The 19,675-nt window shown below is 40.8% G+C and overlaps 1 protein-coding gene across 5 annotated transcripts; it reads left to right on the plus strand.

The window, feature by feature from the left end:
• The first annotated feature begins 8,800 nt into the window (after window positions 1–8,800).
• On the plus strand, window positions 8,801–17,824 carry lhx6b (LIM homeobox 6b). 5 transcript variants are annotated; one of them, XM_041937162.1, is made up of 9 exons: window positions 8,801–8,939; window positions 9,580–9,710; window positions 10,338–10,469; window positions 10,817–10,938; window positions 13,078–13,298; window positions 14,181–14,281; window positions 14,359–14,454; window positions 15,910–16,081; window positions 17,121–17,824. In XM_041937162.1, exons 2-9 carry the CDS (start codon window positions 9,708–9,710, stop codon window positions 17,201–17,203), a joined length of 930 nt encoding a protein of 309 aa, XP_041793096.1. In that variant the 5' UTR covers window positions 8,801–8,939; window positions 9,580–9,707; the 3' UTR covers window positions 17,204–17,824. The 5 variants fall into 5 exon arrangements, with proteins under 5 accessions (XP_041793096.1, XP_041793098.1, XP_041793097.1 ...); XM_041937164.1 differs by having other exon boundaries at window positions 13,081–13,298; XM_041937163.1 differs by lacking the exon at window positions 8,801–8,939 and having other exon boundaries at window positions 9,427–9,710.
• The last annotated feature ends 1,851 nt before the right edge of the window (window positions 17,825–19,675 follow it).

The following is a 19,675-nucleotide window of genomic DNA, read 5'->3' on the forward strand; positions in this document are numbered from 1 at the left end:
GTAAGTGTTCATCGTTCGGGCACACAGGGTCTAGTTCTCCAGAGTTAGGGGTGCATGAAAGTCAAACATGAGGATGCAGTCATAGCTGACTATTCATCCATGTCTTTAAATTGGTAAATTCAAGATGTGCCTCCAGTATATCTTTACCCTTGCACTTGCTTTGTTTGTTATCACACACTCCTGCTGAATGACCAGAGGTACTCTTATCAAAACAAACAGTCCTAGTTGTGCTCCAGGTTATAGATCCTTTCCAGCTCTCTTTTGCTAAAACACCCCTCCGTTTCCTGTCCCACCTTCGACACTTCCCCTGGCTGATCAGACTGTGAGCGTGCCTGGCACCAGCCACCTCTACTTGACACAGCTCGACTCCACCGCGCTGCACCCGGAGCTGCTAGGATCAGCAGCGTGGCAGGATATTGCACTCGGCATCAAACTAAACACACGGTGCGTCCTGCACAAGTAATCTCCATGCTGAGCCTATTTGATGTGACAGTTTAAACACTTGAGCTCGGAGTTGGCCTGTCGGGGGAGGTGGTGTCAGGGGAGGTTGGGTGGGCCGTGGTGGGATGTGTGTGTACTGACCTAAAGGGTTTTCCGTGATTAGGAGCCCTGTTCACCTCTGATTGCTCCGGGTCAATGCAGGTAAGTGCAAGTGGTCGGAAGTAGGTCATTTTCCTCCTGGTGCTGGTTACCTGATTGGGTAAGTATCTGATCTTTGACACTGACCCGAGTCCTCAAACATATTTAGAGCCGAGGAAAAGCGCTGGATCCTGATCAGAGACAAGACTGGGGCTAAATCAAATCACACAGAGCTATAACAATGTGTTCCACACATGAAATTGAACTGCGGGTGATTATTTTCATATTTTTGCTGTTGCAGAGTGCTGTGGAATTAATGCGCCTACAGTAACCTGACCGAACTTTCTGTCTCTTGCTTGTTTCATTTCACAACTAACTGCCAACGAGGAAAACAAATGTCTCTCGCGCTTTCCTTTGCACAGATACATGTGTTTGCCATCTCCAGCAGGGAGGACAACAAACAATAATCTGCTGACTTATTGCTCAATGAAATTCTCCTCTGGGAGGTTGAAGGGCCAAATTCGCTCAACTATAAATGATACAAAAGGAGGTTAGAGGTAAGAATCAGCAAAAAATCTGATCTCTGATACTGATGGTCCAGCATCTTCCTAATGTATAGTCTAACTATTTGCTTTAATGGGGTACTCCACTTCAGTGTTGCACTTCCACAAAGTCGAAGTTGTGAGCAACATACTGAAAAAGAATGACTAAATTTAAAGCAGCAAGAGCTGACATCATCATACATTTGAGATTGATATGGTTATTTTTTCAGAACTTAGAGCCACAGAGGACATCACAGTGCTGTTGTTGGTACCTTCATGTTAGCTCTCTCCACAACTATCATAAAAGGGCCAAATGAGGGAATATCTCTTGTAAGAATAGCATTCATCCCTTTCGTATAGTTCAGAAAGATCAACAGCCAGGAGCACTGAAGTTGTTCTGGCAGCAACACCTTACAAAGGCTGGTGGCCCAACACCTTACAAAGGCAATTTGGTTTTTGTTTAATTTCTTACCTGTGTGAAGCAACTATAACTTCTGAATCAGCACTTTTACTTTACGGTGATCTTTCCTTTAATCTGTAGTTACTGTACAAAGTAGGACAGAAACAATGCTTTTAATAGTTATGGATGGACATTCGTGAATGTGGCACGAATAAAGAGCCAGATATTCCCTTCAGGAGATGGTAGAGACCGAAAACAGAGCTAAAAGAGAGCAAATATTATTGACTTACATTCATCAGGTAGCCATAAACACAACTGCTGGATGTGTCAGTAAGAAACTGTTTGCTAACAAATTCACCACATCAGCTTAAACTGTCAATGTTCATTTGTGGCCACTGCTTCCAAGTGGCCTAAAAATCAGTTATTGCAGGTCTAAATGCTGAATATACTAATCACTTGTAAGCTTGTGCTGTAGGACGTGCTCTTTGTAAATTCAGTTTCAGCACAAACCAATATCTGTGTGGGTTTGGGATAATCTTGAAACATCTGTATTTCTGGATGTTGTCTTTTGATGTGGTAAAACAAGATGCAATTGAGTATACACTTAATTTTGCAGTGCTCACTGGCCACTTGAGGGATTTCTCCTTTCACCCAGCAGAGGAAAAACATCAGCTCTCTTTCCTCCCTCCTTTGGCGGAATTGATCAGCTGCTTCCTGGCTGTAAATAAAGAGGCATACTGTAATCCACTTGATAAATATCAAGCAGAATACGGCAATCAGCTGAAAGCAATTTGCATGTCTGTGCTCAAGCCAGCGGCTCGTGATTTTCTCTCCTGTCATCTATCATAGACCACACGCTTGGGCCAAAATACACAATACCACCAAATTGCTGTCATATGGAGTGCAAGCCCCGAAAAAAGGCCCTTCATTTTTCCTTGTCTGTACTTCAAATAAACTCGTATTTGTTAAATAACTGGAGAGGGGTTCTTTTCTCTCCAGTGAGACTTTGCAGAGAGAGGGATGGTGTAATGTGCCATTTCCTTTGTTTGTTGAAAGCTTGGCTGCAGGACTATAATCTAGATGGGTTTGATCTCAGAGTAGATGCAGCCTGTTGAATGTTGGAAGTCGCTGGATGGTGAGTCTACAAACGTCAAACTGCAACAAGCTCCCATAGGCAAACATTCACTGTCGCCTCTCCTTTATTATTTGTGTGCGTCTTGACATCCTCAGCAGTTGATCACACTGAAAAATAAAAAAAAACGCACATCAAGAAGTATGTTTCTAACATTTGTTGGACAAATATCCAAAGCGCCTTTCAGCAGCCATTGTCTGACGTACCTCCACAGGCCTGTCAGACAAGCTGAAGTGCCCCTTCATCAGCACCACCGGTCATGTTCCAAATGCATTCTTATAAATGGGTTTTAATCTGGAGATTATTTAACACCATTTGTGGTTATTGTCACAATAATGTTTCCATACAATTGGCAGTGTTTGTTGCCTCAGTCATTTGGCATATGTTGCCTCCTGCTACCACTTCAAGTGTCATTTATCCATCACTTCAGAGTATTTCTAGTGTTTATTCATTACTCTTCACTAACAGTTTCAAAATGTTTTTACATTACATCAAGGAGTGTTAAGGTGTGTTCCACTGTTCATAGCTAATGATTTTAACCATTTATTCATTAGGCTACTTTGAGCTATTTCAACTGTTTATTACTTTACAGACGATTTTTCAAACAGCCTCCCCTAGCATTTCCACATGCCCAGCAACTACCAACAACACAGGACACACTGCATTTGTTTCCAAATTTCCATAAAGAAACAGTCACCACCTCTTTGTAAATCAGAGAGAGGAAACAAGAATGTTCATTGAAGAGGTAAAGGTAATTGCCATCATTTTATGGAGTTATACCATAGTTATGTCACGTAAACAGGTAACTACGGCAGGGGTTTGGCGTCGGGGTGGAGGGGGAAGTTGAAGAAAACACTAAGAGAAAAAGCACAAATGAATTCATTCATTTACTCTGTAATGGAAACTTGAAAGCAGATAGAAACCTTGACTGGATCGTTACGCCTTCATTTTACTGGGAGATCATACCCGGTGCAGACAGAATTGCAAGTGAATGCAAGGCGTAAAGTGAGCCAATATAAACGCAGACGATGTCTTTTTTCTGTAGCCATTACAATGTGCGATCAACATTTACTTCATCATCTTACGTTAAAGCAAAAAAAAAAACAAAAAAAAAAAACACGTCTATTGGTGGTTTAAGCAAACTATTTAAACTGTTTATTCACTATCTAACTGTTTCAAGCACAATCCAGTTGGCTAACCTTTACAACTTCTCTTCTCATTTGCTGACTAGTTTTCAAGCAACCTCAAGTGCCACAGGTGGTGTTAATGTGCTACAGCTGACTCAGACCAATTGGCAGCAACTGGTTATTGTAAATTTACTATTTGTCCTGTTTCTTTTCTTAACACACCCACAGCAGGTTAACCTTGGTTGCAGCAATATCTACGCATACTGGCCTCAGATCCAACTCTTATCTCAAACATCTAACAATATTCACATGAACTACAGTGGCAGAAGTTCTACAGCAACAAGATAAGACTTTGGTGTTGCATTTAGGGCTTGCTCCACCCTTCTCCAAACAATTTCTGTCAGCCAACATGCCAGGCGGAGCATCAGTCAAGCCTGTAACGGGGCTTTGTGCTGGTTCTCTGTAACATGCAACCACTGGAAGAAAGGGGTATGAATCATGCACATTGCACTTTGTCTGCCCCTCACCCAAAAGATTTACAGAAAACATAACAGAATCGGAGAAAATCATGAACTGCAGGCCCTCAACCTCTGCTGAAGAGAAGACATTATTGTTCATGTTTAACCACGTAATCTCATGATCACAAATGTGTTTATTTATTCATTCAACAAGGACAATACAGACAAACATTGTTAGAAGGAAGTGGTGCAACAGATGTAATATGGTATATCAAGCTGAAGCTAATTTGCAGCCTCTGTCTCTGTTTAGCCTTTTAAATTGGGGTTAAACAACTAAACAAACAAGTGGATGAAACAGATTCAGAATACGAACAACAGATAAAACAGACTGTGTGCATAAGAGAGACCTGTCAACACTCCTGGGATTATTTCACCCTTCTCTCCCGCTGTCTTCCTGTTTGAATGTTTCCTGTAAATCTCCTGTATTTTTCACCTTTTCTTTAAGAAAAGGAGGCAAAGCCAACCACCTCTTTGACGTGTTTTCTGGATTCCCCTCCGGTACAGCAGGTGGCAGTATGTCAAACATTAGCTTTAACATCTAGTGAGGAGAAGTCACTCAGACCCCAACCACCAATAAAACAAGAAGAACGAGGAAAAGAAGAAGAATGAATGAATGAATGAATGTGAGAGGGATGAAGTCCCTGCCAAAAAAAAAGCTGGGCGGGTGCGCTGGAAAATGTCCCTCATTTTTAAATCCCAGCATTGACAGGTATGGCATAAGCATGAGTCTATGTTCATGTACACACTGATGCTGTATGTAGGTGCAAGATATTTGTGAGTATTTAGACATGCATATACAGTATGTGACCATCCGATCCATTCAAAACTCGTCCAGTCTTCGCATCTTTGCTGCTGTGTAAGGCATTGTTACATTTGTTATCATTTTATTAAATTTATTATCATCTGTAATTACAAAAAGCTGTAACCCTCCCTAAATCAAAGACATAAGGTTGGTGTTAGGGGACAATGGCACAAGCACAAAATGGACTTATAATCAGTTACAGCACCAACATAATCAATGGCCTTCACTAATCATATCATGATACGAGTTTTAAAACCCCTCAAAATCTTACCTGTTTGTTTTTGATGAAATAAGCAACAAGCCAAGTAAAAGTTTTTTGGCAGATATAACATTATTAGGGGTTATTTATGAGAGTTTAACGCTCAAAATTTCACTTTGGATTTCATGGACTCTCACAACTCTCATCTAATTCTGATACAAACGTTTCTAAATCCTGATGTGTGCACTCAAGTATGTGGCATCACGTTTGTCTGGCTGAGTCCTGAATACTTTACACCAGTGAAAAGACCCTGGAAAAAAGCTGCTGTCATGTGGAACCAAAACTGGTCTAAGTTTGGCAGAAAGTCTTGTTTCAATGTTGAGCCCCATCAGAGTTAGAGGCTGATTAAGACAAAAAAAAAAAATGTTTCCAAAGTGTTTCATCATGAGAAAACACAGTCTGATTTTTCAAGATAACAAGATAATTAGTGTGAGATTTCAAACATTCAGACAGAAGAGATTTCTGCACACTCCGGTGGTTTTCCACTTTGTCTGAGACCTTGATCAGAGCACACATGACCCAACACTGGACAGGCTGGTACAAGTAAGCAATCCCAGTCTAATCACTGGCAGAATGCAGTACACCTGTGCTCACCCTGCTGGGAGAGGCTCCACCTCCTGGGTAGTTTTTAAATGCTAGATGGAGTCCTAGGTTTGTTAGGCAGTCAAATGGAAGCCATGCTTGTTATATAAGAAGGGTGTGAAGCAAAGTTAATGAAGAAAGAACTTATACGAAGAGGAAGCACTGTGAGCCATCATACATCAGAAGATTAATTAGAAAAACAAGCATCTCAAAATAAAAATAGAACAAAGACCTATGGAGGGGTATCAGGTGAGGGCCATCATGAACTACAGACCCCAAATTCTGCTTTAGAAATGAAAAAATCAACTTCCTGGGTGATACAGCATAACACTCCTTGCCCGGGCTGAAGTGTGTCTAAAGTGTCAATTCAAGAGAGACAGGGGTAAAATTAACATTTGCCACCACAGCAGCCCCTCGCTCTTATGCTCCTCACACGAAACGCTGCAGCACAGTAGTGATGATTGACTGCCAAACCCAGCTGAGTGGGTATTCTGATTGAAAGAGGCTGTCTGAGCAACATTGCCTGTTTGTTTGTTGGTTTATTTTTTTTTTTTTTTATGATTTAGATCTTACACAGATTATACCAAACTACAACAGAAAAATTAGTCAAAAACAGCGGGTAAGGATGGCTACTTCTGGCAGTGCAAAGCTCAGAAAAAGTACGATTATTCAGCTGTCTTTTGGCTGCTCAATTTCATATTCTCCAAATCAATCCACTGAAAATTACTTACAGCAGTAGATTATATTACATTACATTACAACCAAGAATTGAAAGATTTTAGGCACGACTTCAGGTATGAAAGCCAGTTTGTTATACAAGCATTGTTATTCACTTATGACAAAAGGACCCCACCTTAATGCTGGTTGTTTCCTAACATGCACCTCAGTAAATAAGTTCATGCCCTCATGTGAACCTCTCTGCACCTCCACAGCGAGCGGATGACGCACGTCATACATTGTTGACATACCAGCCATCAAACTGTCCACTGGGGGCTCATTGGATGAGTCTGATAGCTTTAGCATGTGGTGCAGTTTGTTTTTATTGTGGCAGTGTGCTGGTCGCTTATTGTCTTTGTGGATCGCGAACAGCTGAAGGAAGGGCAGCCGCACACGTACAACAGCAGAGCTGTGACACTGGCACATCCACAGAGCTGTACAGGATGCAACAGGTGACCCATCCTCGGATATTACCTTTGTCAGGATGTCGTTGTGCCTTTCAGGTTGCCAGATCTGTAGGGAGGAAATTCTGTAGGGGTGAGGTTCAGGAAAACAAAAGTCAAACTGTTAAAAAGCCTGCTGTTTAAAGGACATTTCCTTCTAGATAATCTTTACAAAAGAGGCTGTTTATTTCCCATGCATGGCTGAAAATCACATCAGTGTTTTAGTGATTAAATGAATAAATATATGATATACAGCACACTACGGCAATCTCCAGTCAAAGTTAACTTACTTGAATATTTTAGTGTGGGTTAAGGTAAGGTGTTAATGGTGATGTAAATACTGTTTTAGAGGCTTTCAACCATAACATTTGGGATGAAATTCTTCAAGAGAAAAAAAAAATGCAACAGAACTTAATTAAGTGTACACCGGTCAAAAACTGATCGACACTGGTCAAAAACCTTCACTTTTGCACAATGATAATGGAGGTGAAATAACACACTTCCCTCATTTAAGTCCTCCTACATCTTGACCAGCCCACTTCCATTTGACCCTGCTCCATCTGGTGATTACAGTTAATGCACAGAAGTGCGTTACACTGAGGATACAAAGAGACTGACACAATGTAATTCTGCTGTTCCAGATGCTTTTGAAGCGATCAATAAGGATTAAAATGTCTTTGACTTCATGAAAACCTTAACCTGAAAGTCAGTTTGTTCCCTCTCTGTGGGTGCAGGGAGTCTGGTGACTGTAGTGAGAGACATCTAACGCCACAGCATGAGACCTGCAACACAAGAGTCACTGTGAAATCTTTAAAGCCACTCAGGTTCTGTATAATCAACCAATCAGAGGAACCTAATGTATCAAAACTATTGAATCATCATGACCACATGAAATCTCACATGATAAAACAAAGCCTACTCTCTTCATGCATGTGCAGTATGAACAAGATATTAGCTAATTTCAAGTTGTTGGATGTAAAAAGTCATTCTTCAATTGCTAAAAATCCCTTCATGATGTTTTATTGACATTCAGCATATTAAAAATACATCAAGACATCAAAAACACCTCACTGAGAAATAAAACAAATGCTTTGTTTTATCGCAGAAAGAACGTCGTTGCTGTCTGGAGACTTTTCTGTATTTCTGTTGCTTTTTATTAACAATATTGTTATTTATGAACTTCCTCGCGGGCCGAACCAAACGGTCACGCGGACCGCATACGGCCCAGAGGCCATACTTTAGAGCAAGACTGCAAAAAATGTGGTTAAAAATGATAAATCCTCCAAAAATAAATTCTATATGATGGATAATTAGCGCTGCGCAGCTGGCATCACCCTGACCCTCCATCACTCTGCAATCAGTGATGGAGTGATTTCAATAAAACTAAGGCAGGTACGCAGCCGTCATCACCAAACAGACACATTATCGAAATTACCTGGTGGGTGTTTCCGCGCATATTTTAACTGATTGTCTTTTTCTAGTGAGTTCATGCCATGAATGTTCCTGCGAGCCCACAGAGAAGGAGAGTAAGCGCGCGCGGGCTCGCCGGTCCGGTGAGCAGCATCACATCCTGTCTGGCTGCGCTGGGTGTAGACCTGGAGTCCAGGCGGTGGGGAAGAAGCTGCAGCGGGACCAGCGAGACACGGGAGTCCGTGTGGTCGCTGCCGCTGGTGCCACTGGTTTGATTCCCACAGAGTTAATGAAGTTGGATTACTGCTGAAGACAAAGAGAGAGAGGCGCCTGTTTGAGCTCCAGGGATTATTTGGATATTTTGCTTGTGATGTTCTGGGAAAACTTTTGCTGGACGATGTTTTCGCCGCGTTTGGGAGGTTTTCCATGTATGAAGTACATGATTTATTTTTATTTCCATAGGCCATCTCTTGTCGCTGCCTCCAATATTTATACCGTAGCTGGTAATTAACATAATCTTGCATTCGTGTTAATTTCGACAAACTGAAGGGTAACGCGGACTCCGGATTGCCACCCAAACGCAGATTTTTTGGCAGTTTATGAATGCAGCTGTAATCACCCAGGGGAGCCTCAAGTACTTAAATGGGTCCATCATGAGAATGAGACAATCAAGCTCCTTTATGCTTCAAGATCAGCTGCAGTTTCTGCACATTGTCTGTTATGAATAGACCGATCTCCAATTGAGCCTCTTCACTTTGGAGATTTTTCGATTTTCGATTATACAGCTATTGAAATTAGGATGCGCCGCCTTTTTTCTCTCTTAACTTGGTGGCTCGGTTACTTTTTTTTCCCTTTTTTTTGATTGCCAGATGAAATTGACACTCGGGCTGCCACTTATCAAGCGAAGCATTTCAATCCACCGCTAATTGCAGATATAGTGCCATCCTTTCTTTTCACTGCGTTTGATTGCATGGGAATACAGCCTCCCATTGCGCACGAGAAGAATGATCGATCGTATATGGGTCTTTTTTTTCCTTCTAATTGCATCAAAATTTCTTTTGTTGCTAGGGTTTAAATGCAGGAGAAACTGTTATTCGTTGTTTTGGACCGGATATAGTGTGGGCTGGGGCAGAGATGCGTAATGCGCAGAGCAAGCTCCATCTTCTCTCCAAATAGGCAGCGCTCAAGACCCGAAAATGGTGAGTCACAAACATCTGGACGAGTCTGGTTTGCAACCTTTTGATTTCTTTGTCTTTCGCTGTGTGTAAGGCTTCGTTGATCCCTCTTGCTCCCCTCCTGAACTCTCTGCGTTCCAGATCACCTTCGGAGGACTCTGGATTTGGCTCAGGTTTAATCAGGAGGAGACTGAACTGTACCTACGAGCTGCATGCTTTGACAATCATGGATGTGGTGGAGAGAAATGCCAATAAAACTCAATTAATCCAATTTTGATTCGCTGATTAGAGATAATGCAACACCTTTAGCCTGAGATAAATCTTTGCTGTTGTGAGATTTAAATGAAGCTTAACATAGTGAATCATCACAGCACGTGCGCGGATGTCTGTCCAGATAAATCATGGTAAATGTGTAAATTTCTTTCCTAGGGGGCCTGTCACTGGAGACAATAAAGCTTTTCTGGAATTTTAAATATTTTCTCTTAGACCTTGGTGTTTTTTTCCACAGGACTGGATCTTCATGTTTCCACCACCTCACTGACTACAACTGAAATACTTGACGGACTATTTTCTTTCAGGAACACTGTGTTTAAAAAAATGAAACAAACTACAAACTTCCCTTTAATATGAAAACCGTTTTTTCTGACGCAGTCTAAGGCGGAGGTGAAGAAGGAGTCCGGTGAGTCCAGTCCGTCGGAGGGCGCCTGTCTCTGCTCTCCTCCGGGGGCCAAGAACCAGTGCGCCAGCTGCGGCATGGAGATCCAGGACCGGTACCTGCTCAAGGTGAGAAATGACATCTGGCGGAAGAAAAGGGATAAATATCTGCACGATTAAACGTATCTACGAAGCTTCGAGGGGATTAAACTCCAGCTCCGTCTCTTTGGTTTTCATCTTTTCTTTTATTCCCTAATATGTCTCTGTACACTCTCAACAAAATATGCGGTGTGGTGGTGACAATTTTACGCATGCATTGCTATTCAGTCCTCCTTTATCTAGTCACCCTTTTCTACTCAGGTTTCTTTCTTTTATTTTGAAAAAAAAAAGAATTATTTTGTTAATTCTTTACGGGAGGTTTCACGCACACTCAGCAGTCTGTGAGCGTAGTTGTATGTTTTCTTTCGTCTCCACAGGTCAACAACCTGAACTGGCATTTGGGATGTTTGGAGTGTTCAGTGTGCAGAGCGTCTCTGCGCCAACACAACAGCTGCTACGTTAAAAACAAAGAAATCTACTGCAAACTGGATTATTTCAGGTAAGGTCAGGTTTTATTTGTGCAAAGACTTCCGCTTTTATTTTGATCGCTAGTGACGTTCATTACATCAAAATCAAAGTGTCAGTAAATGTGAAAATTAATTATTTAAATAATTACCACAGCTGAACTATAGATTCACTTTATGTTATCATTTTAAAATAAACGTTCATTTTTGTAGTAGGCCTTCATTAATAATAGTAATTGATATTTATAATTAATAGGCTAAGTTAATAATAAGATAACCTTTGAATGGCGTTCAATTCAAATTTGACAATTACCGAAATGAAATGAATGAATTCGGTGATTCGGCTTTATTCAAATATTTATTTTGAAATGTTTATTTCTTTTGAAATTTAATTTTACTTCGTTGGTTTTTTATTTTTGTTTTTTTACTGTTTCGCCATGTCGACGTTTATTCTGTAAAATAAACTGAGTTTCTTGCACACGCAAACTCTGCGGTTCATCCCTTTAGTTCTGAGGCCAGTTCTTTTAACGCACATGGCTGAAACTGCATTTGTTGAGTCGTGTTTGAAAAACAGAGAAATGAACGAAAAATAGCTTTAAAAACAGACAAATGAAAAACATGTTTTTGTAAATATTGTTCCTTCGCTGTACCACTGCAACCCAAAATGCTGATAATGTTTCATTTTTTTTTTATCTCCCATTGAACCTCTCAAATTCTTGTAAATGAGACTTTATGAACTAATGCTTCTACAATATTCGAAGAGCATCCTTCCTGTTGTTTTTCATATTAATGAAAAAGCCTTGCAGACAGACAAATGTGCATATGAATAGGATTAAATTAAGTATTGAAGTATTTTTGGAAACCAGAATTGTTTCTAGAAATGCAAGATGATATTTCAATGCTTCTCTACTTCATTCCTGAAAAAACTGAAAAATGAAGCATTTCACGGTGGACTGATGAGCTTTTATTTTTTTTGTGCAGGTGATAAATTATTGGACATTAGTTTATGTTTCTGAGTGTTTTTACAGCGAACTGATCTTTGCTCTCCAAGATCAACTTTGGACTCGAGTATAATGTGATTTGGCCTCCCACTTAAGGGAATCGTGATTTCCTCAATGAAAAATATGTTCTGCATAATGGCCCATAATGGGCCTTTGCTCTAAAGGATCTTTTCAGTAGAATAAAGTCTATCAAAGCAAAACCATGTTTTTAAAACTAATTCCCAGCCTGTAAAAATCTGTTTACAGTCCCTGCCTGAGAGTCAGATCACATCAATGAGCACATTGCTGGATTACCAACCAGGCAAAGTGAGCTACTGCTCTAAATTTCCTGCATCATTTCAGTGGGTTTTGGTCATTTGATTGTTCATAGATTTTTTTGAAAATTTGTGCCACTAATGTGCAACATTAACTGCATTATTAGCTAATTTTGTGGCCCTGTTTCATTGAAAATCTAGTTTTAGGACCTTATTATTATTAAAACCCAGTTTAGTTGAGTTAGTCTTCCACTTTCACAGTTTTACTTTGAGGTACTCTCATTTAACTGGGTCTTCTTATTCTATTGGCTACCAAACCCCACGTGACACAAGGTCTGAGTTGAACAAAATGTTGACATACTCCTCAAGATTGCCTTAAGTCACCCTGCAGGGCTCACTAAATAATCACAAACAGTGAGTGAAGTGTGTGTGTGTGTGTGTGTGTATCCTTTTTGCACTGGTTTTACCTCTCAGGCTACATACAGACTGGTGTACTTACTGCATATTTTTGTGTAATTGTATAATAAGCTCTAAAAAGATGCTGGAAATAAACATCAATAAAAGATATGGCATTAAAGAACACCCTTTAACTAAGAAGTAGGCCATCACAGACAGAGACTCCCCAAACCCTCGACCTCTATGAAATATTATAGCAGCCCATCAAAGAAAGCTGTAGGTTATATATTCTGCTGTTCTGACTCTAACTGCTTTATTAGTTTTACTGTATTCATTTGAAATGTTACTGAAGCATCAGGGAGCTGTGTAGCTGTAATATGAAGGAGAAAAATAAACAAATAGGATTTGGTTGGCAGATACTGAACATTAAAAGATTCAGTACACAATCAAGACGTCTCTACTTTTAACTGAGCTCTGCAAACTGCAGCCAACCTTCACCCACTCGTTTCCTTCTTCCTCACAGTAGGTTCGGCACCAAGTGCGCCCAGTGTGGCCGGCAGGTGTACGCGAGTGACTGGGTGCGGCGGGCTCGGGGCAGCGTGTACCACCTGGCCTGCTTCGCCTGCTTCTCCTGTAAGAGGCAGCTGTCCACCGGGGAGGAGTTTGGCCTGGTGGAGGGAAGGGTGCTCTGCCGCAGCCACTATGACATCATGCTGGACAACCTCCGCAGGGCTGCAGAAAATGGTAACAGACGTTATCAAAGATGTATCTCAGATGGTCCCAGCAAAACTATGCACGAGTCAGGGCCTCAGTACCAACAGGAACAAAATATTCTGGCAACTCTTGATCACTTGAGCTCTAAAGTTTCCAGTGTGCCCTTTAAGTTTCCTCTCAAGTAGTTTTTTTCCACACTGGATGACAAAATCACAGATATATTCTGGATGAGCTCAATCCAGCTCTTTATTGCAGCCACGTAACACTCTTATTGAGTCAAATATCGAAATACAAAGAACTTTTTTCGTTATGGATGCGACATTACAACAAAACGCAAAAGTCTAGATGTCTTCGCGCCTTATGTTCAACATCTAATACCAGCATTTGATCTTTGTTAGCTTTGTGAATTGAAGATAAAGATCTGAGGCTCTGAGCAGTGGTTTTCCACCCAGCGTGAGGTTAAATGGTGGACCTGCTGAAAAGAGGGACATTCTGAGGACTTCTGACAAAAATAGTCACTGTTTGAAAACAATGGGCTGTAGGCAGAAAGACAGAAACAAAATATCATTCATCGTGTTTCAGCTCATGAAAAGCCAAGTGGATCCTAAAGGTCCCTTGTTATTTCCTATACTTTTCATACTGATACTCTGATGGAAGCCTCTGCTCACTGCTGTGCTGACACTGAGGAAAACGTGGGCCATAATAGTATAAATACTTTGGACTGTGCGGTTGCTGGCAAGAAAACATTTTAATTACGTGAAACGGGTTGTTTGGACAAATGCTCAATTTTATGACACAGACTTGAGCTGTAGCAAAATTGGCCAGTAAACTCATAACTACCTTGTTTTGTGTAATTTCACAATGAAATGACTGAAATGTGAGCAATCCTGTTGTGATTGTGCTTTCTTAAAGGCACAGGGCTGACTCTGGAAGGAGCGCTGCCCTCTGATCAGGACTGCCAACCAAAACCAGCCAAGAGGGCGCGGACGTCGTTCACTGCTGAGCAACTGCAGGTACATCCTGCTCTGATGTGTGTGTGTGTGTGTGTGTGTTCAGATGCAGCGTCACCTGTTGTTTCTGTCTGTCGCAGGTGATGCAGTCTCAGTTCGCTCAGGACAACAACCCTGACGCTCAGACGCTACAGAAGCTGGCAGAAGTGACGGGGCTGAGCAGACGAGTCATACAGGTGGGACATGATAAAACATAGGGGTTATGAGATGGGCTAAGAAAGAAAAAAAAATCCACAATGATATAACATTTATTTGCTTTTTTTTATTTGTTGAAATGAAACAAATTGAAAAGGGGAAACTCACTTTTTGGTTGAGCTAAATATGGTTCGTAGACTCGTAACCTGTGATTAGTTACAAAATACTGTAGACACTGCTTTGTTTTCAAGACGTCTGAAGCCAGAAAACAGCTTTGGGAAGGAGCCACTCATATGAAAAATGCTTTTCCTGGAATACGCAGTATCTGATACTCACATAGGATTTTGTTGTTGATGTACACATTATTTCAATTTGTTGAGTTTTTGGGGAAAAAAAAGAACCTAATCCAAAGAATTTCCTCCAAAATTCCTCATGGTGGAATAATATAATGTCTCATTTCGAAATGTAGGTCACAGTGTTCTTGCTTGTAGACCCTGAAGCTTTTCCTTCTGCTATTGACAAATTTAAAGGATTTTTCGAGACCGGCACCCAGTAGTTCCAAAGAAAATGATATGTATAAAGATATATGTTTCTTCCCTTTTAATCGACTTGTGGCCCCTCAGATCAGACCCCCAGGTTGGACACTACTTATTTAGACCATTTTAAACACTTAAACTCTCATGAAACCCTGACCAATTAAATTCTTTTAGGAAGATAATTAACAGTGTCGTACTTCAGAGGAAGACAGGTTTCATTGTAGGTTTAAGTGAAGCTTGCACACAAACCAAGTGGTCTATCTCACTGTCAATCAATATATCAATACATCAATAGCCCCGGTCCTTATGAATTCAATGAACTCTCACACTAAGTGCTCCTTGCATGTCGTTATAGTGATCCAAGCAACATTTGACTATCACTTCTGGGCGTGTCCTATTCTCTCCTACAGGAGATAAGGCGGCAGAGAGTCCACTTAATCATGGACTCTGAATCAAGATTAAATGGTTTTATTTGTTACGTGCAAGATGCAGTAGTCCACTTAATAGTTATTTATTGGTTATGCTCATCAAATGAACTATTTTCATTCTAGTAATTGACCTTTGACCCCGGGAAAGTCACAAGTATTAGTGACATAGTTTGATTTGACTAAAACTTCAGTTTCTCTCACGCGTGTGCTGTAATGAGCTCTTATATTTTATATTTATATATGTAAATCTTCATTTTCAGCAGTCGTGGTTATTCTGCAAGGGGAATAACCTCAAATGTGTAAATCTATATTTGAAGCTTGTGGCCTGGTGCTGGAAGGGTTAAGCTGGTGGGTAAAATCCTCCCACACCACACTGAAATGATTTGTCTGGCAGGGACAAATAAACAAATAAACAAATGGGGTCTGGTGAGAAGCACAACAGTCAAACCTCGAGCTTGATTTCCACAGTGTTTGTTGTGGCGTATGTTTCCTCTGCCTGCCGCATGTTCACATCATCTGTAATATTTCCCAGGTTTGGTTTCAGAACTGCCGCGCGCGACACAAAAAGCAGCCGCCACAGAGCAGCTTCTCTCAGAGCGCTCCGCTGTCCAGGATGCCTCCATCGCTGCCAGACGATATCCACTATTCACCGTTCAGCAGCCCGGACCGACCGCATCTACTGGCCCTGCACGGATACCTGGACAGTGAGTGTCAGGCCTTTTTGTTAGTGCCACTCTGTTTGGGATGTTTGTGTCTTTTCTGAACCAAAGGTGACTCACACACATACAATTCTATGTTTTAAAAAGCAGAAAGACTCATTTAAGTGGAAATCTGAGGTACTTGTACTTAACTTGTGTATTTCTGTGTCATGCTGCTACTTTTATTGTGCTGTTTAACTCCTTGCTAGTTATTTTACACATTAAGCACATTAAGATTTGATGATGCTCTGTTATACATTAAACTACACAACAGTATGTACTGTAGAGTTCAGCTCCATCTCATCCAACTACAACAGCAGTATAACACACAGGCCATTGCTCTGCATCATGACTGCTTTTACTTTAATACCTTTGAGATATTATTTTTGATGCTTCACTGCTTTTTTGTAGCAATCCTTATGTCTTTTCACGTAAGTAGTATTTCAAATGCAGTACTCTTACTTGTAATGGAGTATTTTAAACTACAGTATTGCTACTTATGTAAATTTACTCGGCTGTTTACTGTATGTGTAGTCAAATGCAGGGTGGCACACTCTTGAGGCTGTGATGGAAAGGAACAATGATTGAGATTAGAGTATAAATAAAGATTAGGAAAAGAAAAAGATCAAAATGAAAAATCAACTTTAAAATGTAAGAAAAGGTGTATTTTGCTCTGGTGTGTAGGTGGCCTGTGCATTAAAAAGTTAAGCGCACATACAGTTTGTCTCAGCTGTAAGGCGAACTATACAGTGCAGAGGATTTTGGAAGATGGCCCCCTCCTCTATTGCTCTCCCTGAGGTTTCTTCCTTTTAATTTCTAGTGTTTCTTCATCCGAATCGAGGGTCTAAGAATAGAGGGTGTGATTTGTTGTACAGATTGTAAAACCCTTTGAGACAAGTTGATTTTGAACTATATAAAAAGACAAAAAGCTGGAAGTTGGAACATTGTTTTGCAGATTCTGAATCTCTTTCCTCACACGTTCTTGAACTAAATTACATCCTCGCATGTCTCCACGAACTCATGGTTTTTCTCTTGTGCACTGCAGCTCATCCCTTCTCCGTCCTCGCTGCCCCGGGCCACTTGACCCATCCGTCCATCTCTTTACCACAGCTTCCCATCAGCCGCTGACTTCCTGCGTCTGCTTTTTGCAGCGTCACCACACTGATGTTGTGAAAAAAAAATCCACTGGGACGTACTGTCAGTAATCTGCTCTGTTTGGGAGTCTAATCCCCCGCGGGCAGCCGGGACCTCGGCGATCTGTTTTCAATCAAGTCGGATTCTTCGCTGCGAGAGTTCTGAGCTCAGCTTTGTCTTATAAAGACAGCAGACTGTGGCGATTGGAGAAATGTCCCACCTCCACGCCAACATGGGAGTTTTTTTGTCTTGTTTTTTTATGGTGCAGAGAAGAAGACCACTTTTATTTCATTTTTTTTCCTCTTTTTTGATGGGACATGAAACATTGCATCAGGTCAGGATTTCTCCTTTTGTTTACCCACTCATACAAGGTATTTTAATTAAATTGCTGCAAAATGAGCTCTCAGAAACGAAGGGAAAAAGCAGTGTTGTAGCAGTATTTCAGTAAAACCTGCATTTTTGTCTGTATTGGTGATGAGCACATTTGCAGCTTTACTGTTGTTTGTTGTTGTGTTGTTGTCAGAAAATGGAAACTCTTATTTATTCAGAACAAAACTTCACTTTTAAAAAGCACTTTTAAATGTGTCTTGAAATTGAATAATTCAGTGATTGTACGTTGTAAATACTGCTACAGTTTAATAAAATGTATCAGAGCTGTTATGAAAATGTTAGTGTTTGAATAATTAAGGATCAGGTTGGTTTAATCAAGCAGAGAGAGCGAGGAGAGTGTCTTTATGTGAGTGAGTGAGTGTGTGTGTGTGTGTGTGTGTGTGCGCCTCAAAATGTCAGGACAAACACACATTTTGAAGGATCGTTACAGAGAAATGTGAACGCATTATATCAGGACACTATTTCTACACTAAGAGCTCCAAAAATTGAAAGGGTCGCCTGTCAGAGGCCATGTACCTGCAGTAACCTGTTATTGAGAGCAATATCCTGCGACAAACCTGCACATCATCTCCAATTTACACTCAACAGGAAATGTGACCAATCCTGCTGTGAAGAGGATTATTTGAAACGACCTGTTCACTCAAAGCGTGGCCATTGATCGGGCAGTTTGTTGCCTTTTCTGAGGCCTTTTAACGCAGATTTTCTACAGTTGTTCCATTGATTGGCAGCACTTAAGGATCTGTGATGGGAAGAATGAATTGGTTACTTTGAGTCAAAGGGTATCATTACATCTGGATTTTCCAAACTGGATCAATGTGGAGGGGTTTTCATCCCTGTAGTGAATTAAAAGAGTGCGCCACGCCCATTCACACTGCACATGTCTCGTTTCACAATCCTGAGAACAACCAGGATACACGATTTCTGAGGCTGCAGGAGACTGTGATATTTGGGAGTTTAAACAAATATGATGGTGATGTATCATCCAGTATTTACTTGTTTTACATGACCACGAAACATACACAAACATTGATAACATTTTGCTCAACATGTAAGATGTCAAAACCACTCTCACATTTTTCCATTAAATTTAAGGTTGCAGCTTGCAGGAAAAAGATTGGAAACACAGGGAAACAGTCTGCTTCTGTCCAAAGGTAAAGTAAATAAATCTATAAACCAGCATCTTTAAAGACCACAAACTAACACGCTCCGTCTCATTTGTGGCAACTTCTCCCTGCCAAGAAATAGTGCGGTACCCCCCAGTGATCAGTGATTTTACAGGTTAGCTGTTTCCAGTCTTTTTACAAACATAGTCCTCTGGCTCCTGCTCCACAATCCCACAAATGTAGAAATATTATTTTAAAGAATTGTTAACAAGAGCAGCACATTTAAAATGCGTATTAACCTGTGAGTGCTCTCTGCTGTGCAAATCATGTAATGGTGCTACTGTTTTCATAGATCTCTTTCTACTGAAATTTCTTGTTACTTCTGGTCAACATATTTTTAACCAATGTTCCTGCAATAACATCAAACCTGCTGATTCACCAGGCTCTACTTGAAACTAGTGCTGAAATTAATGTTTACTTTCATTTTTGATTAATTGTACAATTATTTCCCAATGAATCAAATAATGATTAGGTCTGTTAAAATGTCAGAACATTATGGAGGCCCCAAAAGGTCGCTGTGGGATTTTTTTTTTTTTCTGCAATGTTGTTGCCTTACCTCAAAATACATTTGCATTCCCTCTGATCCTACAGAAAGGCTGAGCTGTATGTCGATATGGAAACAAAAATCAGTAGGCCCAGCCTCAGCTAGGTGTGGCTCCAGTCTTAACTGACTGCTGCTGAAGCTGATTGAGACAGACTTGCTGTGACTGTGGCCATCGCCATGGGATGACAGAGCTTTGGCCGCCACTGTGATTGTGGCTGCAGCCATGGCTGTGCTTCAGTTCTTCTGATTATGGCAGTGACACATTAGTTTATAATGGGTGTAACACTAAACACATGTAGGGGTTGTATGTGTGCAGTGAAGTGACCTGCTTCTGCTGGCATTGTATTGAAGCTACTGCAGCACATCTGT

The sequence above is a fragment of the Chelmon rostratus genome, chromosome 5 (genome assembly GCF_017976325.1).
Source record: "Chelmon rostratus isolate fCheRos1 chromosome 5, fCheRos1.pri, whole genome shotgun sequence".
In the NCBI taxonomy this organism is placed as follows: domain Eukaryota; kingdom Metazoa; phylum Chordata; class Actinopteri; order Chaetodontiformes; family Chaetodontidae; genus Chelmon; species Chelmon rostratus.